The 21,699-nt window shown below is 41.6% G+C and overlaps 1 protein-coding gene across 2 annotated transcripts in view; it reads right to left on the reverse strand.

The window, feature by feature from the left end:
- Positions 1–219: 219 nt before the first annotated feature.
- NECAB1 (N-terminal EF-hand calcium binding protein 1) overlaps positions 220–21,699 on the reverse strand; it is a 309,035-nt gene continuing 287,555 nt past the window's right edge. The window contains exons 9-12 of one of the 2 annotated variants that reach the window (XM_056522357.1): positions 11,368–11,480; positions 9,230–9,307; positions 3,997–4,088; positions 220–1,031 (exon numbers count right to left, since the gene is read on the reverse strand). In XM_056522357.1, coding sequence (XP_056378332.1) covers positions 1,003–1,031; positions 3,997–4,088; positions 9,230–9,307; positions 11,368–11,480 — 312 coding nt within the window. In that variant the 3' untranslated portion in view covers positions 220–1,002. The remainder of the gene's footprint in view (positions 1,032–3,996; positions 4,089–9,229; positions 9,308–11,367; positions 11,481–21,699) is intronic. The other variant, XM_056522356.1, reaches the window with a different exon arrangement.

The following is a 21,699-nucleotide window of genomic DNA, read 5'->3' on the forward strand; positions in this document are numbered from 1 at the left end:
GACATCTCTGTCCATTTTAAAAACTGTTCAGAGTAGGAGAAACTCCCCATAGCAAACATATGCTGCTCTGAACAGTTCCTAAAATGGACAGAGATGTCAGCAGAGAGCACTGTGCTCATGATGTTAGCAGAGAGCACTGTGTTCCAAAAAGAAAATAATTTCCTCTGTAGTATTAAGCAGCTAATAAGTACTGGAAGGATTAAGATTTTTTATTAGAAGTAATTTACAAATCTGTTTAACTTTCTGGCACCAGTTGATTAAAAAAAAAAAAAAAAAAGGTTTTCCACCGGAGTACCCCTTAAACCTGAACTTTTAAGCAATGGCAGAGAAGAAACCCCTTAAGCTTTACGTGGACCAAACCACTGCGCTTTATGGACTGTTTCCTGGGGTTCACGACATGGAGGCCATCTCCAGGAGGCCTGGCGCCGTATGAACTGTTTTAAGGACGCTATATGGCTGGCCAGGAAGCACCTCATTTACAACAGGGAGGACATGTCCGTCCAGGACTGCCGTAGGCTGATACACAGCTTGCTTAGAGACTATTCCATCTTGGACAGTCCGGACCATCTTTGGCCCTGTAATCCTCCCCTCCCTACCTACATGGATCCCATGCCCTCCCCGATCACAGACTGTAATGTGTTGTTGTTTTTCGACTGTGTTTCTTCGATATCGAGTGATGGAGCGGAGTGTTAGCGTAGCATGTGGTATAGTGTATAGCTTAGGGAACCTGTGCTGTATATTGTACTGTCATGCTTTGTGTGATTGTAATTTATTGTACGACTTGTAATGATGACTGAATGATGAATAAAACTCGTTCAATACCAACCACTGCAGATCTCATCAGAATCACTGAATACAGCAGGTACATGTTACTCCCGCACACTGCAGTCATACAATCTGTCTAAAAGATACACAAGGGAAGATACAATAGTACAGATTTCTTAATGTATAATGTCTGATAATCTCCTCATTGGTTCGGATCCATGGAGGCGCTGTATACTTCTAATTGTTATTGAGGACCCACCAAGATGCTGTGAAGGACAGAAGACAAAATGTTACAAGCAAACATGGAAATCCCACTGAATTCGAGATGAGAGATGGTGAAGGGAAATAGAGATTTACATTAAATTTTTACCCAGTCTAATAAAAATGTAAGAAAGCTGTTCAAGTGCAGACTCAGGCCGGTTTCACAGCAACGTTTTTCATTAACGTTAACTAATTTATTAAGCTAAAGTTAACAGATCCTATTCATTTCTATTGGAGATTTTTTTTTATCTCCGCTAACATCAGTTGTCATCAGTTCCACTTTAGTTTTAACAGAAAAAAAAAAGCACTTTTTTTTTTCACTCAGAAATTACGGACATTGTAATGTACATTTGTAATTTAACATTGACATCTGTGGTGACAGTAATCTCTGTTAGCCTCTGTTATATTTACATCCGTTATTGCTACCGAGCATGCTCAGAATAAAACTATTGAAATGGTTAAAAAAATAACTGATATTATCGGTGATGAACAAAAGTTTTAACGGATGTTAATAGTCCGTGATGTTACATCTAATTTTAACAAAACCTTTTAATATAACGGACTGTTGACTTCTGTTAACATCAGTTTCAAATGCGTTAAGAATGACCTCAGTTATGTGACAATAACAGACATTTTATAACGGATTTGCTCAACGTTGAATGTATTGATTTTAGTTTGTTTATTTATTTTTATTACAAAATATAGCTAGCTGATTTTAATTATTTTTTTGCCATCTATTTTGTTAAAAGGTGTTATCTAGGATTAAGGATTACAAAAACAGAGTCGATTTCTCCCAGAAACAGCACCACAGAAACAGTGGTGCTGTTTGTGAAAAGAAAAAAATTTGCTCCGTTTTTCTCTATTTAAAAAAACAAACAAACCTTTAAAAGGGTACTCCGGTGCCCCAGCGTTCGGAATATTTTGTTCCGAACGCTTGGAGCGTGTTGCGAGGGTCATGCCATCACAGCCACTCCCCTCATGATGTCACGCCACACCCCCTCAATCCAAATCTATGGGAGGGGGCGTGACAGTAGCCACACCCCCTTCCCATAGACTTGCACTGAGGGGGTGCTGCCATGACGGCACGGCCCCCGCCGCCCGCACCCAGCATTCTAAACGAATTCCAGGTGCTGCACAGAGATTGCAGGGGTCCCAGCTGATGCCACGATCAGACATCTTATCCCCTATCCTTTGAATAGGGGATAAGATGTCTAGGGGTGGAGTACCCCTTTAACCTATGTGGCCCCTCCTTGAATCCTAAAAAGACATCAAAGGGAGCAGCAGCTGTACAGATCTGCTACTTCCCGTGCACAGCTATGTATGGTTACTAATAGCAGGTATTGGAAGAAAATGTGGACGAATTTTGGCGCTGGAACTCTGGATATTAAGGAAATCAGGAACACATCCACATTCCTTTCAGAGGCTTTATTGTGAATACATAAGCTACGCATTTCTGGTCTGAACCGGACCCTTCCTCAGGATACCTTGCCTGACGAAGGGTCCGGTTCGGACCAGAAACGCGTAGCTTATGTATTCACAATAAAGCCTCTGAAAGGAATGCGGATGTGTTCCTGATTTTTTTAATATCCAGAGTTCCAGCGCCAAAATTCGTCCACATTTTCTTCCAATACCTGCTATTACGTTACACTGGGACAGCGTGCCTGCTACCAGAGGACTGAGGCTGCGGACCTGGGAATTGTTACCATACCACGCTTTATAGGTGTTGTGCCCTGAGCACAACGCCCTCCGGTGAGTTTAACCTTGAATACTGTAAACTCAATTTTTAAACCTTCACTAAGGGCGCAATTTCTTCCTCTCTTTTTTCCTCTCTCTTTTTTTCCTCTCTCTTCCCCCACTTTTTTCCTCTTTCTTTATGTATGGTTACTAGGCATAGCAATGGCTCCTTAGGAAGTGGGGGAGGGGGGGGGGATGCTTATCATCAAATGTTTTTTTGTTTTTTTTTTGTTATTAAAAAATATGACAGTAGGTTGTCCATAGTCAATAAAGATATGAGGACCCCAAATATGCAATCATCTCTAGTAGTTACAGCTGGAAGACTATGTCCACTTCAATTGTCCGATTATATTTCTGATTCATAAACTTTATTTTTTATTTTCTGTATACAGTTATTTGGGCGGCCATGTTGCCTGAGCTGCTGTTCTGCACTGTCTACAACATTTGCTTTACAGCAGCCTCAAGGACATAAGGTTGCAATAGTGAAATGCGTTGACAGGATCTATTGAGGTCGCCCAAAGTGGCAGGTGTCCCCAGCCCCCAGTAGGGCAAGGGTTAAAGGGGTACTCTGGTGAAAACCTTTTTTTTTTTAAATCAACTGGTGCCAGAAAGTTAAACAGATTTGTAAATTGCGTCTATTAAAAAATCTTAATCCTTCCTGTACTTATTAGCTGCTGAATACTACAGTGGAAATTCTTTTCCGTTTGAAACACAGAGCTCTCTGCTGACATCATGAGCACAGTGCTCTCTGCTGACATCTCTGTCCATTTTAGGAACTGTCCAGAGTAAAAGGAAATCCCCATAGCAAACATATGCTGTTCTGGACAGTTCCTAAAATGGACAGAGATGTCAGCAGAGAGCACTGTGCTCATGATGTCAGCAGACAGCTGTGTTTCAAAAAGAAAAGAATTTCCACTGTAGTATTCAGCAGCTAATAAGTACAGGAAGGATTAAGATTTTTTAATAGAAGTAATTTACAAATCTGTTTAACTTTCTGGTACCAGTTGATTTAAAAAAAAGTTTTTCACCGGAGTACCCCTTTAATCTTATCACCTAGAATGTCCCACTTTGAATAAAGCCAGTTGGGTTTTCAATGCTTGTGTCTGCACCTATGACGTTCTCACACGGTACAGGCTTATAAACTAAATGAAGGGAAGTGATCTGTGGTGGTCTCCAGGGATCAGGGCTGCGGTAGACGTCGCTGTGTATGAAGGCGATGATGATAATTATACCTACCAGGTACGAGCATCGTTGTCATCAGTTCAGGGGTTTCCAGGAAATCGACATTACTCCTCTGGAACGTCTTACTGTAATTGGCTTGGAGGTGGCTGTGGAGACACAAAGCTGTTATTAGAGATGCATTAACTTTCCCTCTGCATTTTGGTCATTTATAAAGACAAATCCTCAAAAATTAACTCCCTGTATTACCTTCTGGCTTGTGTGAGGCATTGGGGGAGATTTATCAAAACCTGTCCAGAGGAAAAGTTGCTGAGTCACCTATAGCAACCAATCATATCGCTTCTTTCATTTTTGAAAAGGCCTCTGAACAATGAAAGCAGCGATCTGATTGGTTGCTATGGGCAACTCAGCAACTTTTCCTCTGGACAGGTTTTGATAATTCTCCCCCATTGACTCTTATTCTCATGTGTGCTCCAGTGGTTGGTGTGGGGTGTTGTCACAATGGGGGACATTTATCAATTTTGGTGTAAGGTAGTAAAGATTTGACCCCTGTTTGGTGTAGTGTATGGACAGTTGCTAAAATTTTTCCAAAAAGTCGCACAGGACTTGATAAATTTTGTGCAATTATAGAAACCAGTGAGTGGCAGAGATTGGTTTAAGCTTTGTGCTCTAGCATCTGACACTTTTGTATGTGTCCTATGAGGGTGCGTTCACACTGCGGTATCTCCGCTCACTGAATTCCATGAGCGGAGATTCCGCCTGGCGGCCGCCGACGAAGTTGCTTCGGCGCTAGGGCCGCTGGGCACTGAGCCGTCACCATTGACGGCTATGCAGTGCTCGCGGAATCCGCGCAAAGAATGAACATGTTCTTTCTTTGCGTGGAATAATTTCAGTGGCAGAATTGTCCGCCGCGGACATTCCACATTGTGAACAGGTCTCGCGGAGACTCATTCACACTAATGTTAAGTTCACACCGTGGAATTCCGCTCGCGGAGTTCCGCTAATGTAATTCCGTGGGAATTCCGTAGTGTGAACGCACCCTTAGGTGGTGTAGGTTTGTGCAAAAAAAATATAAACACTTCTTAAATGGGCACTGTCAGATTGCATAAACTTTTGATATGTTGTAAAGCATGTATAACCAATAGGTTTTGCAATTGCTTTCATTAGAACATTTTCAGTATTTCATACCGAAAAAGCCAATCATACAACTGCCCCCCCGCCTGCTTGGACACATACTAGTCCTGCTGTGTCCATGCGTCATCACCTATGTCATGGACACACTTCCATGATTGACAGCTGTGAGCGCAGGGATCAGAGCTGGAGGAAAAATCCTCCCACTGTCATCTTGTGTCCCGCTAGTGTCAGTGAGGACAAGCTGGGAGTTGTAGTTTTGCTAATGCTAGAGGAGATGTGAGCAGACAGCATACTGAGGGAGGGGGCGGAGACCTGCACAGTGAGGCCACGCCCCCTCCATTTGAGAGGAATTCAGATTAGTGAGCTAAATTAAAAGTGTAATAAAAAATAAATAAAGTTGCTAGACACATAAAAATTTCATGTACATGGTCAGGATTAGGTACTGAGTGATATATTTAAAAAAACATTTTTTGTTGGATCTGACGGGTACGATATAATTTAATTTGTGAAAATAAATACAGCTTCACTGCAAAAAGTGGTGTACGGTGCACCAAACAGTTCTACCGAAAAATGCGCAAAAAATGGAATTGTGCTAAATTTGCAGGGACATTAAGAACATAGAAGTGTTGTAAAGCCAATGATAAATGCCCCCAATGTGTGTTACCTTTTAGTTCTGATTTTATTATCTATACCATACCGAAGGGCTGCTGTAACATTGATCAGCCCATAAATGTTCCTTTTTGCTTTTTTTTTGTAGATGCTAAATTTAGTTACATACCGAGCCCTTCTGGTGTTTATGTGCTCTAAAAGGAATCCGTCAGTTGTATATGCTGCTTAGAGATATAGGTGAACATGTATCATTGGCTTTACATCACTTCAATGTTCTAAATGTCCCTGCAAAGTTTGCTCAATTGCATTTTTTGCGCAATTTTCGTTGTCTACTGTTTGGTGTACCGTACATCACTTTTTGCACTGGAGCTGTATTTATTATTTGCGCAAGTTAAATTTAGAAGTGTTCTTTTGCGCAAATCCTAATTTTTTGTTCAAACCTACACCACCTAATAGTGTAATGTACAAAAAAAGTGTCAGATGCCAGAGCACAAAGCTTAAACCTGTCTCTACAGCTCACTGGTTTCTATAATTGAGCAAAATTTATCAAGTTCTGTTTGGTAAATTTGGTAAATTTTATGCAACTGTGCAAACATTGGGGGGTATGTATGAAGGATTTTACCCTGTTTTTTTGACTGTGCTTTGTCTCAAATTTCCTTTTATGTCACTTTTTGCAACAAACAATTGCGCCAAATGGTTTAGAACAAAATCACTGATTTCACTTTGTTAGTCGTGATTTCAGTTACAATCATTCTTTGGTCTGGAATTCATTAATTGCGACTTTTCGATTTGGCGCAAGTTTAGGCGCAAATAACTTCATTTAGGCGCAAATCTACACCATGAATAAAGTGACAGAGAAAATAGCTACAACAATAGAATGTCCCAAAGTCAGATTTACTGCCTGGAATTCTGCGCCTTTTGTAGGGCTACATTTGTGCCAAAATTATTTTGGTGCAAATATGCTCCATTTGGCGCAAAAAAAACATACATAAAATCACCCATTGCTACACCATTATTGATACATGTCCCCCAATATACCAAGCAAACGGGTAAAATCTTTAATACATTACACCAACATAAATTGATAAATGTCCCCCATAGACACTGTTGGATAGCTGTTGGGGTATAAAAGCCTTCTTCAGGAGCTCATGCTGGTTGGGAAAGTTATAAAATTGCCTTTTTATTTCTAATCCAAGTGTCGAGGAAGCGGAGCTGAGCTGCTCAAATGCCACAGCCTGGCACACCACCTTCCTTGCCCTCACCTACCAGCCCCTCCTTGATGAACAGGACTTGGGTTACAATCAAGGAGGGGTTGGGAGGTGAAGGTGGCTGAGGAGGTGTGCCAAGCTGTGGAAATCTGATCTGAGAAATAAAAAGGAGTTTTTATAACTATGGCAACCAGCATCAGTTCCAGGAAAGGTATGGGATGCCTTTATATCTTAACAGCTTTCCGATGGTGTCTGCAGCTTTTGGCATCAAATACAGCTGACAGATTCCCTTTAAATGCAATTTATACCTTTCCAACCAGTTATAATTGCTCCAGTGAGTCCATCAAGTTCAACCTAAAGCCCTACTGTGTTGATCCAGAAGAAGGAACCCCCCCACCCATGAGGCTGATGCCAATTGCCCCATGAGAGGGAAAAATCCTTCCGGACTCCAATATGGCATCAGAATACGTATCTGGATCAATGTACTATCCCCATAAATCTAGTATCCATAACCTGTAATATATCAGACATCACAACATCATGGGGCAGAGTTCCATAGTCTCACTGCTCTTACAGTGAAGAATCTCGGTCTGTGCTGATGATGAAACCTTCTTTCCTCTAGACATAGAGGATGCCCCCTTGTTATGGTTACTGGCCTAGGTATAAAAAATATCACTAGAAAGATCTCTGTACTGTCCATTCATATATTTGTGATCAGATCTTCCCTAAGACGTCTTTTCTCTAAACTAAATAACCCCAAGCTTGATAACCTGTCTTGGTCCTGTAATCCTCCCATATCATCAATTATCTTTGTCACCCTCCTCTGCCCCCTCTCCAGCTCAGCCATGTCTCTCCTATACACAGGTGCCAAAAACTGGACACAATGTGTGGTCTGTAGCCCTTTTTCCATGGTTACAAACAAGCAATGCGTTGCCTAATCTTGAAGTCCTATTCCTTTCCATCTATGCCGTAACATACATTGGGTAGATTACTAGGAAGTAGGAAAGAGAAAGAAGAGGGTATCGCTAGGTTCACACTATAGTTGAGCTCCGCTAATAGAAGCTCTGACATTTAATCCATTGAAAGGACAGGATTTGAGTGGAGATAAAAATGCTGCATGTCCTATATTTTTTCTCCTTTCAACTCCCTTAAAATTACGGACACCTGATGGCCACCATTCAAGTCAATGGGATACGTTGGGACCCAGTGGAGTCTGATGTTCAAAGACATCATTTTGCTCCTTGGTTTGGCTCTTGGTAAATTACTTCTATTTAAAAATCTTAATCTCTCCAGTACTTATAAGCGAATGTATGCTCTGGAGGAAGTTGTGTAGTTCTTTCCAGTCTGACCACAGTGCCCTCTGCTGCCACCTCTTTCCATGTCAGGAACTGTCCAGAGTAGGAGAAAATCCCCACAGCAAACCTCTCCTGCTCTGAACAGTTCCTGACATGGACAGAGGTGGCAGCAGAGGGCACTGTGAGCAGACTGGAAAGAACTACCTACACAACTTCCTCTGGAGCATACAGCAGCTGATAAGTACTGGAAGAATTAAGATTTTTAAATAGAAGTAATTTACAAATCTGTTTAACTTACTGGCGTGAGAAGATTTGTAAACATTTTTTTCCCACCGGAGTACCCCTTTAATATTAGGGTAGACATTTCTGTCCATAGACTTCTATAGACAGCATGAAACCTGATCTCTCAGACAGCTGATCCCTTTTCAGATGGATTGTAGCAGTTTTTTAGACTAAATAAGGAGTATAGCAGTGAGGAAGTAGGAAAAAACATTATATTTCTCTAGTATGATAAATTACAATATTTTAAGTGTACTATTGATTTGTGCATTGGAAGATTATAGGGGTGGTGTAGATGGACATTTTGTTTACACCTTTAAAGGGCACTCCGGCCCTAAGATATCTTATCCCCTATTCAAAGGATAGGAGATAAGATGTCTGACTGCGGGGGTCCCACCGCTGTGGACCCCCGCAATCTTGCATTCAGCACCCACCTCGGGGAGCTGCACGCCACGCTGCCAGCTCAGAATCTGCCGTGTGACGACCACGGGGCCGGAGTATTCTGACGTCAGGACTCCGCCCCTGTTTTATGCAACTTTTTAACTTGTGCTCCAAAATGTGCAACTTTTTAAAAATGCTGCCCACAGCCAGTTTTGTAAGCCAGGTCAGGTCAGATAAATTGAGGGCTTTGCGACAAATCGCACTTGATAAATTCATGACCACTGCATGATTTACACCACAAAAACAGTGTAAAACCAATTCTGAATGACCCCCCTAGTGACTATTTATGTATAATAAACTGACATTGTAAACTCCTTTACTTACTTCTTCCATGTGTTACTGCTTTCCCAAAATTCATAGATGATAAATCGAGACTCACTGGAAAGCCTCTGAATGGAAACACTGTGAAAGACAAAAGAATAAATGATCAGTCTGATATAACTGGATAGTAATAGTTTTTATGCATTCTCTGGTAATGAATGGAACCTATCTCTAGCTATGTAGGAGACATTTTGCTTAGAGGGTTGTTGGAATCCATCATAGTTCTGAAAACTACTATAGGTTAATTGTATATAGGGCAGATAAAAAGAATAAGGTGGCTCTATGATATGTTGCATCCCGGGGCCATCATTTTCTATATTCTCCAGGAAAGTAATGTTGTCCACAGTACATACGAGCTGTATGACTTCAGACTTCTGTGCACGACGTACCGTGGGGCTTTAAAGTTTGTAAATCCTTCAGAATTTTCTATATTTCTGCATAAATGTGGCCTACAACTATATTGCATGTGTTTTCACACTAGTCCTAAAAGTAGATAAAGAGAACCAGTCAAAATAGTTGACTTTTTTTTTTATTGAGGAAAATATCACATATCTTTGAGTGGCAAAAGTATGTGAGCCTTTAGGTTGTGTTAACATGATGCAGTTGCATTGCGGTTTCATTGCAGTGCTGTCGCGGTACTGCATACTAACAGTAAAAAAGCTGCGGTGCCTTGATAGTACTGCAATGAAACTGCAATGCAACTGCAACATATGAAGAGAGCCATAGGATTAGCAAATAATTTGAAGGTGAAATTAGAGTTTGATGTTTTCAATTAATGGGATGATAATAAGGTGTGAGTGGACGACCTGTTTTATTTAAAGAACAGGGATCTATTAAAGGGGTACTCTGCCCCTAAACATCTTAGCCCCTATGCAAAGGATAGGGGATAATATGTCTGATCACGGGGGGACCTGCGCGATCTCGGCTGTGGCACCCCAGACATCCGGTGCACCAAGTGAACTTTGCTCCGTGACGGATGACTGGCGATGCGGAGGCTTGTGATGTCACGGTCAAGCCCCGCTTGTGACGTCACAGCCATGCTCCTTCAATGCAAGTCTATGGGAGGGGATTGATGACCGTTACGCCCCCTCCCATAGACTTGTATTGAGGGGGCATGGTCGTGATGTCAAGAGTAAGCGCGGACGTGAAATCATGAGCCTCCGGCGCTGCATCAAATGCTCTAAATGAATGCCAGGTGCAGCAGGGAGATCACGGGGGGTCCCCAGCGGCAGGACCCCCGTGATCAGACATCTTATCCCCTAATAGGGGATAAGATGTCTGGGGGCGAAGTACCCCTTTAAAGTCTGATCCTAACAACCTGTTTGTGGAAGTGGGTCATGACACAAACAAAGGAGATTTCAGAGAACCTCAAAAGAGAGGTTGATGCTCATCTGGCTGGAAAAGGTTATAAAACCATCTCTTGGACTCCACCAATTCACAATTCTAGACTATTCTTACCTTCCCAGGAGTGTCTGACCCAGAAAGATCACACCAAGAAAAAGGTCCCAAGGTAACCTCTAAGCCACTAAAAGCCATTCTCACATTAGCTAGTGTTAATACTTATGAGTCTACCATCAAGAACCACTGAACAAAAATGGTGTGCATGACAAGATCACAAGGAGAAAAATCTGCATCTCCAAAAATAACATTGCTGCCCATCTGCAGCTTGCTAAATATCACCTGAACAAGACGAAAGGCTAAAGCAACAATGTTTTATAATCTGATGAGACCAAAATAGAAAGTTTTTGTGTAAGTGTTTTGTTTGGAGAATGAAAAACCTGCATTTCAGCATAAAAACCTCATTCTAACTGTGAAACACGGTGGTAGTACCATGATTTTGACCAATTTTGTTGCATCTGAGCCAGGATGGCTTGTCATCATTAATGGAACCATGCATTCTGAATTATATCAGCAAATTGGAAAGGAAAAGGTCAGGAGGTTGTCCATGAGCTGAGTCTCCAGAAAATTTCATGCAGCAAGACATTGATCCTTTTCTGTGTTTTGGACCAACTCCTGACTATGGATAGTAAAATAAGTTTAAGTAACCCCTCAGTATTACGTAAAATTTCAGTCATGTCCCATTTTTGACACCACCAGTGGTGGAGGTCCTCCATAATGTACAATAGACACACATTACTTACTGTAAACATCCTGTCTGAGCAGTAACGGACTCTACGTAGTGTTTTAAGGAAAGACGAAACTCTTCCAGCTCCTCAGTTATCACAGATAGCTGCCTCTGAACAATCATTATGTGCTAAGGAATTAAAAAAGATTGACATAATGTGACAGATAGAGAAGCCGCCATTATTCATGCCTAGTATGTTAGAATAACCGAGATAGAAGACAAAAGGATCGGAGCATAATATCCATGCGTCTCGCTGACACTTGTAGATCTGGAACCGGAAATTCTTTGAAGCATGAACAATCTACAATGTTCTCTTTACTCTTAAATGAATCAACGTTCCGGCCTTATAATAAGAGTTCATTTATTTTATACGTTCGTACAACTATTTTTGTATCTTTTTCCCGGTTCACTCATAAATGAGAAAGAGGAAGGATAATTGTTCTGACACAGATATCTCTATTTGGGACTGAATACACGGAAAGCGAAATTTTGTTTTAGATTGAAATCAGAGACCTAAAATATTTTAACTTGAAGGAGACTACAGGGGCTACAGAGGACGAGCTGCAATACTAGACAAATCTTATAGGTGTTGCTGCTATAAAAAAAAAAAAAAAAAAGCTGAGTTTTGTTTCTAATTCTAGAAAGTCCCTTTAAAGAGGACAAGTGGTCAACCCAACAAATGTTACTGTCATAGCATAATAGCACCCTTTTCCAGTTTCTTGATACGCCCTTCTGTTCCTGAGATGTGACGTGGATTTATAGTTTGTCTGATCAGGGAATGAGTGAGATGGGTGGGGACTTAATTTTATTATGGGATCGATTGGGCAGGATTATACAGTCAGGGGATGTGAATGTTGTACATTGAGGAGTGTGTATACCTAAAACACACCCCCTGACTGTATAACACTGCCCATAATCTGATAGTCACACCCATTATTAAAATTAAGTCCCCACCCATCTGACTCATTCCCTGAACTGTCAGACAAACTATAAATCCACATCACATCTCAGGAACAAACTATAAACTCTCATATATATATATATATATATATATATATATATATATATAACTCAAAGAGACACAAGTAGTCGGCACCACCGTTATGTCTGTATGTCTATGTCCTACCACAGTTAAGCAGGTAAGAGCTACAGGTGTTGCAGGAACTGCAAAATAGGCAACCACCGGGAGCGCTACACGCACAAGGAACAGCAGTATACGATATCATCATCAAATCAAAGAGAAAAAGAAAGGTGCGGAGCGCTCACCATTCCAGTTGTAGGCAGACACAGCTAGGTAAATCCAGGACCGCTTCGTTCTGTATGGGGTCCAAGCTACGTGACGACCGCTTCGGACCGTATCACGACCCTAGGCGCTTCATCAGGCCACTGAGGCGGCCTGATGAAGCGCCTAAGGGCGTGATACGGTCCGTGGCCTGACGTCTGAACCCCCACCGTCCACCTGCCGCACTCCCACATAGACCAAACCAGTCGTCACGTCGCTTGGACTCCATACAGAACGAAGCGGTCCTGGATTTACCTAGCCGTGTCTGCCTACAACTGGAATGGTGAGCGCTCTGCACCTTTTTTTTTTCTCTTTGATGTGATGTTTATAAACTCATATCTAAGGATCAGAAGGGCATATCAAGAAAATGTGTGATAAGGACACCCTATATATTTAAAAAAAAAAAAATAATGCAGTCAATTTTATATGGCATGAAATCTTTATTTTAGAATTTTGCTCGCTGCCATGTGGTTCATCTCAAAGCTTCTATTTGTCTTCTATGGGTAAGATTACAGGGGACAAATTTGGTGCAGAGATTTCTACCACTCAAGAATCCATTCTAGAAGTAAGAATTGAATAGTTTCTGCAAGATGTGTATGAATCTTTGCACACCCCGTTCAGATGAATGGGACAGTTGCGGCAACAAATTTTTACAACAAATCTGCTGCATGTGAATACACCTCAATCGTCACAGGTCCACAAATTCTAAATGACCTGGCATTACACAGGTCAATGTGGCTGAACAGTGAATTTTAGTCCTGTGTCTGTGTGTTGCGCTAATAAAAATTTCAATAAAGAATCCGGTTTTTAATGCACCATGAGCCGGAGCTAGTTGGATGCAGAATTTTCTAAAGTCTGGAGACGCTTGCCAATCTCTCTGTGTACAGGTGAGAGAGTACAGAGGAAGTGTGAGCTGCGATTTCTTTGTTTTGGAACGGTTATAGTGAACTGTAGGTTATGCTACGATAATGCTAAACCTCTCGGAAGGACATAAGTGATGTTATTGGAAACCAACCATGGCGGGAATTTACTAAAACTGGGCTCACTATATGAGGGACTCACCACAGCCAAGTGTCCTGGAATCAAGGGCGCTATATAAATAATTAAAGGGGTTATCCAGGAAAAAACTTTATATATACATATATATATATATATATATATATATATATATATATATATATATAGGAATATGTAAAGCAGCTCATTACATCACCTTTTCAGGTAATGTTCCCTGGTATCAGCTTAGCTTCTGTTAAGGAATATAAAAAGCTGATCGGGATTTTATGTCAAACCAGACTACTCCCCAAAAGGGAAGTTTCTACCCATCTGCAGATGGGGAGTAGTCTGGCTTGGCATAAAATCCCGATCAGCTTTTTATGTTCCTTAACAGGAGCTAAGCTGATACCAGGGAACATTACCTGAAAAGGTGATGTAATGAGCTGCTTTACATATTCCCCTACCCAGAATGCCCGCGGAGTGATTAATGGCCTTCGGAAGCTCCGTTACACCAGGAGTGGTGGCCTCGCCCTGAGGTAAATACTCAGCCCCTTTATATATATATATATATATATATATATATATATATAAATAATCAACTGGCTCCAGAAAGTTAAACAGATTTGTAACTTACTTCTATAAAAAAATCTTAATCCTTTCAGTACTTATGAGCTTCTGAAGTTAAAGGTTGTTCTTTTCTGTCTAAGTGCTCTCTGATGACACGTGTCTCGGGAACCGCCCAGTTTAGAAGAGGTTTGCTATGGGGATTTGCTTCTAAACCGGGCAGTTCCCGAGACAGGTGTCATCAGAGAGGATTTAGACAGAAAAGAACAACCTTAACTTCAGAAGCTCATAAGTACTGAAAGGATTAAGATTTTTTTAATAGAAGTAATTTACAAATCTGTTTAACTTTCTGGAGCCAGTTGATATATAAAAAACAGTTTTTCCCTGGATATCCCCTGGATATAATAATAATAATGATATTGGACAAAGCCTGCCCAGCAAACCAGCAAAACGTGTCCGAGGACTGGTGGGTAACTGTGGTGTCACACCCGTCTTTGTATGAATATATTTTAGTCACTTAGTTGGCTATTGTGCATTGATAGTCATGAATTTGCACTTTATTATTGGGGGGGGGGTCTGCTCTTTATTTTACTTCCCTTTACTTGCTAGCGTATATATACCCCATTGGTACTGTTATCTCCCTTTACCGCCATTGTTGTTTATGATTTTACTGAAGAGGGTGTGTTCACCCTAGGGCCCTAGCTTTTCAATTTCTTTTGTTGTGGGTATTTTTCATAATGTTTTAATGTAATCAATTTTGATTGTTCAATAAAGATACATTTATTTTGTATACAGTGGTATTCAGTGGTTTTATTTGATAGGTGAATATAACGATTGACATATTGCAGATAAAAAATGGATACAAATCCACAATAAGTGAAGAAATCTAATGGAAAAAAAAAATAATACAGTAGTCCCTCAAGTTACAATGTTAATTGGTTCCAGGACGACCATTGTATGTTGAAACCATTGTATGTTGAGACCAGAACTCTATGGAAACCTGGTAATTGGTTCTGAAGCCACCAAAATGTCATCCAAAAATAGGAAAAAGTGAGGATTAAATAAAATAAGTAGATAACTGATATAGATAAAGCAAATCCGTACATATAAAAGTAATAAAGATCTGCTGGGAGCTGTAAATCAAAGTCTATGTCAGTGTTTCCCAACCAGGGTGCCTCCAGCTGTTGCAAAACTACAACTCCCAGGATGCCCGGACAGCCAAAGGCTGTCCGGGCATGCTGGGAGTTGTAGTTTTGCAACAGCTGGAGGCACCCTGGTTGGGAAACAATGGTTTATGTAGGGGACAGGAGCTTCTTCAGGGTCCTATACAGTACACACAGTGGGGGAGATTTATCAAAACCTGTGCAGAGGAAAATGTGCCCAGTTGCCCATAGCAACCAATCAGATCGCTTCTTTCATTTCTAACAAGGCCTCTGCAAAATGAAAGAAGCGATCTGATTGGTTGCTATGGGCAACTGGGCAACTTTTCCTCTGCACAGGTTTTGATAAATCTCCCCCAGTGTCCTAAATGGAGCCGCCCTTACTTGGTGTCTAAAGGAGCAGCTAACCCTGGCACAGGTAAGGAGTAGTACAGAACTTGTAGTTCCTCCCTGTACTGTAGGGGGCGCTACCAGACACCAGTCAGTGCATGCGCTTCTGATTGGTCAGTTCCTCCAGTTGTGACACATTTCACAGATCCGGACTGTCTATAGCATTGTATGTTGAGTCTGGTTTCAAGTTACAATGGTCCAGAAAAGACCATTGTATGTTGAAACTATTGTATGTTGAGGCCATTGTAAGTTGAGGGATCACTGTAATTCCATAAGAGAAAGTGCTATCCATACCATGTAGAAATAAAGCTTTACTCATCATACAGAGTATGAAGCACAATTGTAGGCTTATATTTGGAGAAGAGATAAGTTGACATTTAAACATAATACATTTTAAGGAACAAAACATCAAAGGTGAAACAGAGAGAGACATTTCTAACACCAGTTCTGAAAAGGTCACGGATCTCCTGCTCCTCTTCATCCTCCGGAGGATCGGTTCTCTGCTTCTACCCAGGCTTTACACTTCATCTACACAAAGGCCACAGCAGGAAAACCATCCGGCGTTCTGATTCAATGCTAAGTGTATTCTACAAAGCCTTGATCAGCCGTATGAATGCAGACATGGCATGGTAGATGGCAGCGAGTGTCCTAATAATAGTGTCTACTCTCAGACATCCTTCTGTATACAGTCCATTTTTTTTTTTTTTTCATTTTGTTTATTAGCTTGATGCTAGGGCTGGGCGGTATACCGGTTCATAACGAATACCGACATTTTTGTGCTGCACGATATTAATTTTAACCCATACCGCAATACCGGTTTTGCCCCTCTCCCTTGGGAATGAATGAATTGTCAGCCCAGCGCTGCACTGTCCCCACATTGGGGAACTAATCATATGTGACCCGCGAGCACTGTTCTGCCCCCCCCCCCAATTAATTATCAGCCCAGCGCAACTCACATATGTCACCTGCAAGCGCTGCCCTCCTCGTCCTCCAGCTGCCGGCGCTGACACTCTATACCAGTGGTCTTCAACCTCCAGATGTTGCAAAACTACAACTCCCAGCATGCCCGGACAGCCGTTGGCTGTCCGGGCATGCTGGGAGTTGTAGTTTTGCAACATCTGGAGGTCCGCAGGTTTGAGACCACTGCTCTATACTGTATCCCTATGCTCGGGCTGCAAAAGGTTAACAAAAGAAACTTTAACTCCCCTTCCCCGTCAGTCCGGACCAGCTTCCTAGGGAATGGAACGGAGAGCCGTCAGCCTATCACCGGCCGCAGCGATGTTCCGCCTCGGCCGGTGATAGGTTGAGCCCACTGTCATGTAAGAAGCCGGCTCGTTACATGACAGTGGGCTCAGCCTATCACCGGCCGAGGCGGAACATTGCTACGGCTGGTGATAGGCTGATGGCTGTCCGACGTTCACGTCCCCAGGAAAAGCGTAAGGCCGACGTAGGAACATGCGTTAAAGTTTATTTTTGTTTACCTTTTGCAGCCCAGGCATAGGGATACAGCGTACAGTATAGAGTGTCAGCGCCGGCGGCCGCAACAGACAGGAGGACGAGGAGAGCAGCACTTGCGGCGGGTGATATGTGAGTATTTACCCCGATGGGGACAGCGAAGCGCTGGACTAATGATAAAAAAAAATTTTTTTTTTGGGGGGGGGGGGGGGGGGGATACCGTTATATACCGTGGAACCGCCATAAGTTAGAAAAATACTGTGATACACATATTTGGCCATACCGCCCAGCTGTACTTGTTGCAATACTGTAATATATATATATATATATATATATATATATATATATATATATATACATATATAAACTAATTCTGGGGAATAGGCCTTCAATTGTGGCCCATCCACCTAAAATAATCTTTGCTGTAACATCTCCTCTTACTATGATACATAAAATTCTCTGTAAAGTCTCCAGTAGAGAAGGTCCAGTGCAAGAATTTTTAAAAAGGCAAATATTTTATTTGTTCAAGCAAAAGTAGTTACATAATTTACATCCAGTACAGCAATAGCCTGACGCTCCCTACAGGACCTTTGTGATTGGCTGCCCATGACTAAGCTCCTGTAGGAAGCAAAATGTGTCAGACATTTGCTGTACTGGATGTTATTTATGTAACTACTTGTACTATAAATATTTGCCTTTTACAAAAAAAAAATCATTATGCTGGACCTTCTCCTTTTACTTTTGGGACCTTTGGTACATGGTGGAGTGGCTCCCTGTTTGTACATGAGGAAAAAAGAAAGTGAGGAAAAGTGCTATAGACATGGGGCAACATCATAGCCATTGTGAGAACTTGTTTTCCTAGAATCTCCATTGGATGGCATTCAAAATCTATTGACCCAGTAAGTCATTGTCTGCACCATGGCGACCCAGGAGGAAGATGTTCAGTTACTGGATCTTTAGTTGATTTTTAATGTTGGCCTTTTTTCAAGACATGAAGGCAGTCTTACAGGCATACTGAACTGAGAGATCAGAGGATAAATTAAGGATAAATTTCCACTTGTTTTGTTTTTCTGGCAGTTTTTGGATTTCTGCCACTGCAGTTTTTGACCCAAAGCCAGAAATGTATTCATAAGGAACAGGACAGAGAAAGGAAGGACTTACACTTCTCCTCCCTTATGGATCCACTTCTGACTTTGTCTCAAAAACTGCAGTGGCAGATATCCAAAAACTGCCCAAAAAAAAAAAACAAGTGGAAACATAGCCTAAAGGGGTACTCCGATAGAAAACAATTTTTTTTTAATCAAGTGGTGCCAGAAAGTTAAACAGATTTGTAAATGACTTCTATTTAAAAATCTTCCAGTACTTTGCTGCTGTATGCTCCAGAGGAAGTTATTTTCTTTTTGAATTTCTTTTCTGTCCAACCACAGTGCTCTCTGCTGACACCTCTGTCCATGTCGGGAACTGTCCAGAGCAGGATAGGTTTGCTATGGGGAATTGTTCCTGACATGGACAGAGGTGTCAGCAGAGAGCACTGTGGACAGACAAAAAAGAAATTCAAAAAGAAAAGAACTTCCTCTGTAGTATACAGCAGCTGATAAATACTGGAAGGATTAAGATTTTGTAAAAGAAGTCATTTCCAAATCTGCATAACTTTCTGGCACCAGTTTATTTAAAAAATAAATAAATAAATAAATGTTTTCCACCGGAGTACCCCTTTTAATGTTTCAAGTTCCCTGAATTCTCAGCGAGAAGTTATCTATTTTTTGTTACGTTTTCTTAAATTTAGACCAACACAAGATCACAAAGCCATATGTGGTTGTTCATAGGATTGCAGGGACGCCGACTGCATTATCTTTATACCTTGAACTCTGCTGCCACTGGACTCCATCTAGGTAAATCTCTAGGGGAGAGAGCAGTGGAGATGTCATATTGGCGTGTGTTTATTATGGAAGCCTGTCAGCCAATTATAACCTTTAGTTATGATGACATTCTACAGCTTATAGTTATATAGTTAGTACGGTTGAAAAAAGGCAAGTGTCTAGGGAGCAAAGAAGACAGACTGTCATAAAACACTGCGTAGACGGCTAGAGGGGAGCTGCCGGGAACTTAAACTCTACTGAGATTTCTCATCCCTGATTGAAGCAAAAGCAATTATGCTCGTAACAGATTATACCATCCCCTCGCACAGGGTCTGTGCACCTTAACCCCTTAAGGACGCAGGACGTAAATGTACGTCCTGGTGAGGTGGTACTTAACGCACCAGGACGTACATTTACGTCCTGTGCATAACCGCGGGCATCGGAGCGATGCCCGTGTCATGCGCGGCTAATCCCGGCTGCTGATCGCAGCCAGGGATCCGCCGGCAATGGCCGACGCCCGCGATCTCGCGGGCGTCCGCCATTAACCCCTCAGGTGCCGGGATCAATACAGATCCTGGCATCTGCGGCAGTTCGCGATTTGAATGAATGATCGGATCGCCCGCAGCGCTGCTGCGGGGATCCGATCATTCATAACGCCGCACGGAGGTCCCCTCTCCTTCCTCCGTGCGGCTCCCGGCGTCTCCTGCTCTGGTCTGGGATCGAGCAGACCAGAGCAGAAGATGACCGAAAACACTGATCTGTTCTATGTCCTATACATAGAACAGATCAGTATTAGCAATCATGGTATTGCTATGAATAGTCCCCTATGGGGACTATTCAAGTGTAAAAAAAAAAGTAAAAGTAAAAAAAAAGTGAAAAATCCCCTCCCCCAATAAAAAAGTAAAATGTCCGGTTTTTCCTATTTTACCCCCAAAAAGCGCAAATTTTTTTTTATAGACATATTTGGTATCGCCGCATGCGTAAATGTCCGAACTATGAAAATAAAATATTAATGATCCCGTACGGTGAACGGCGTGAACGAAAAAATAAAAAAGTCCAAAATTCGTACTTTTTTAATACATTTTATTAAAAAAAATTATAAAAAATGTATTAAAAGTTTTTTATATGCAAATGTGGTATCAAAAAAAAGTAAAAATCATGGCGCAAAAAATGAGCCCCCATACCGCCGCTTATACGGAAAAATAAAAAAGTTAGAGGTCATCAAAATAAAGGGATTATAAACGTACTAATTTGGTTAAAAAGTTTGTGATTTTTTTAAGAACAACAATAATATAAAAGTTTGTAATAATGGGTATCATTTTAATCGTATGACCCTCAGAATAAAGAACACACGTCATTTTTACCATAAATTGTACGGCGTGAAAACGAAACCCTCCAAAATTAGCAAAATTGCGTTTTTCTTTTTAATTTCCCCACAAAAATAGTGTTTTTTGGTTGCGCCATACATTTTATGATATAATGAGTGATGTCATTACAAAGGACAACTGGTCGCGCAAAAAACAAGCCCTCATACTAGTCTGTGGATGAAAATATAAAAGAGTTATGATTTTTAGAAGGCGAGGAGGAAAAAATGAAAACGTAAAAATTAAATTGTCTGAGTCCTTAAGGCCAAAATGGGCTGAGTCCTTAAGGGGTTAAAGGGATACTCCACTGCTCAGTGTTTGGAACAAACTGTTCCAAACGCTGGGGGAGGTGCCAGGAGCTCATAATGTAGTAACCCCACCCCACACCTTGTGATGTCATAGCCCCGTCCCCTCAATGCAAGACGTATGTCACGCCCCCTCCCATAGACTTGCATTGAGGGGGAGGGGCGTGACGGCATGAGGGAACGGGGCTATGAAGTCACGAGCTCCCGTCGCCGGCTCCAGCGTTCGGAACAGTTTGTTCCAAATGCTGAGCAGCAGAGTACCCCTTTAAGGGGGTTTTCTAAGTTTTTTAAAACATAAAAAGGCACCTATAGGGCTGTTACCCCATAGATCAGAGGTAAATATTATTATTTTTTTAATTATGTTGCCCGACTCTGTGCTGCACGTTAAGTGCAGGTAGGTTTACCAATGTAAAGGACTAAAGTTTCCATGACAAAATGATATAAAGAAAACTCTTTTTTTTTTTTTTATACTGTCCACAAGTCTTCTTTAAGTACTTCTCATATTTTGCATATTAAAGGGGTTCCCTGGAAAGAAAAAAAGGTCCTACCTCTTCTGGTGCCTGATCATCACAGAGGTTTACTGTTCCAAGATGGGAGGGAGTGAGTGCTTGTCCAAATCACCGTGTGTGGGTGAAACTATGCCCCCACACAATGTCCAATGGCTGCATAATGTTACCGATGATGCGTTGACATCATGACTCTATTGGACATTGAATGTGGGTGTGGTTTTACCCCCATGGGATAATCGAGACAAGCATCCGCCCCCTCCCCTATGAGCGAGATGACTGGGGAGCGGAAGTGGAGTGCCATGGAGCAAAAGAGGTAGGACAATCCCTTTAACATCCCACTGCTGTACAGCATTATTAAGTGTTCTACATGAACATTTACACACATAGGCCCAGATTTATCAAAGAATGTCTACGGTAGAGCTATTTTCCCACGTTTATTTGGGTGGTGGGTTTGACTAGCGTCC

Source organism: Hyla sarda, chromosome 5 (assembly GCF_029499605.1).
Source record: "Hyla sarda isolate aHylSar1 chromosome 5, aHylSar1.hap1, whole genome shotgun sequence".
Lineage (NCBI taxonomy): Eukaryota > Metazoa > Chordata > Amphibia > Anura > Hylidae > Hyla > Hyla sarda.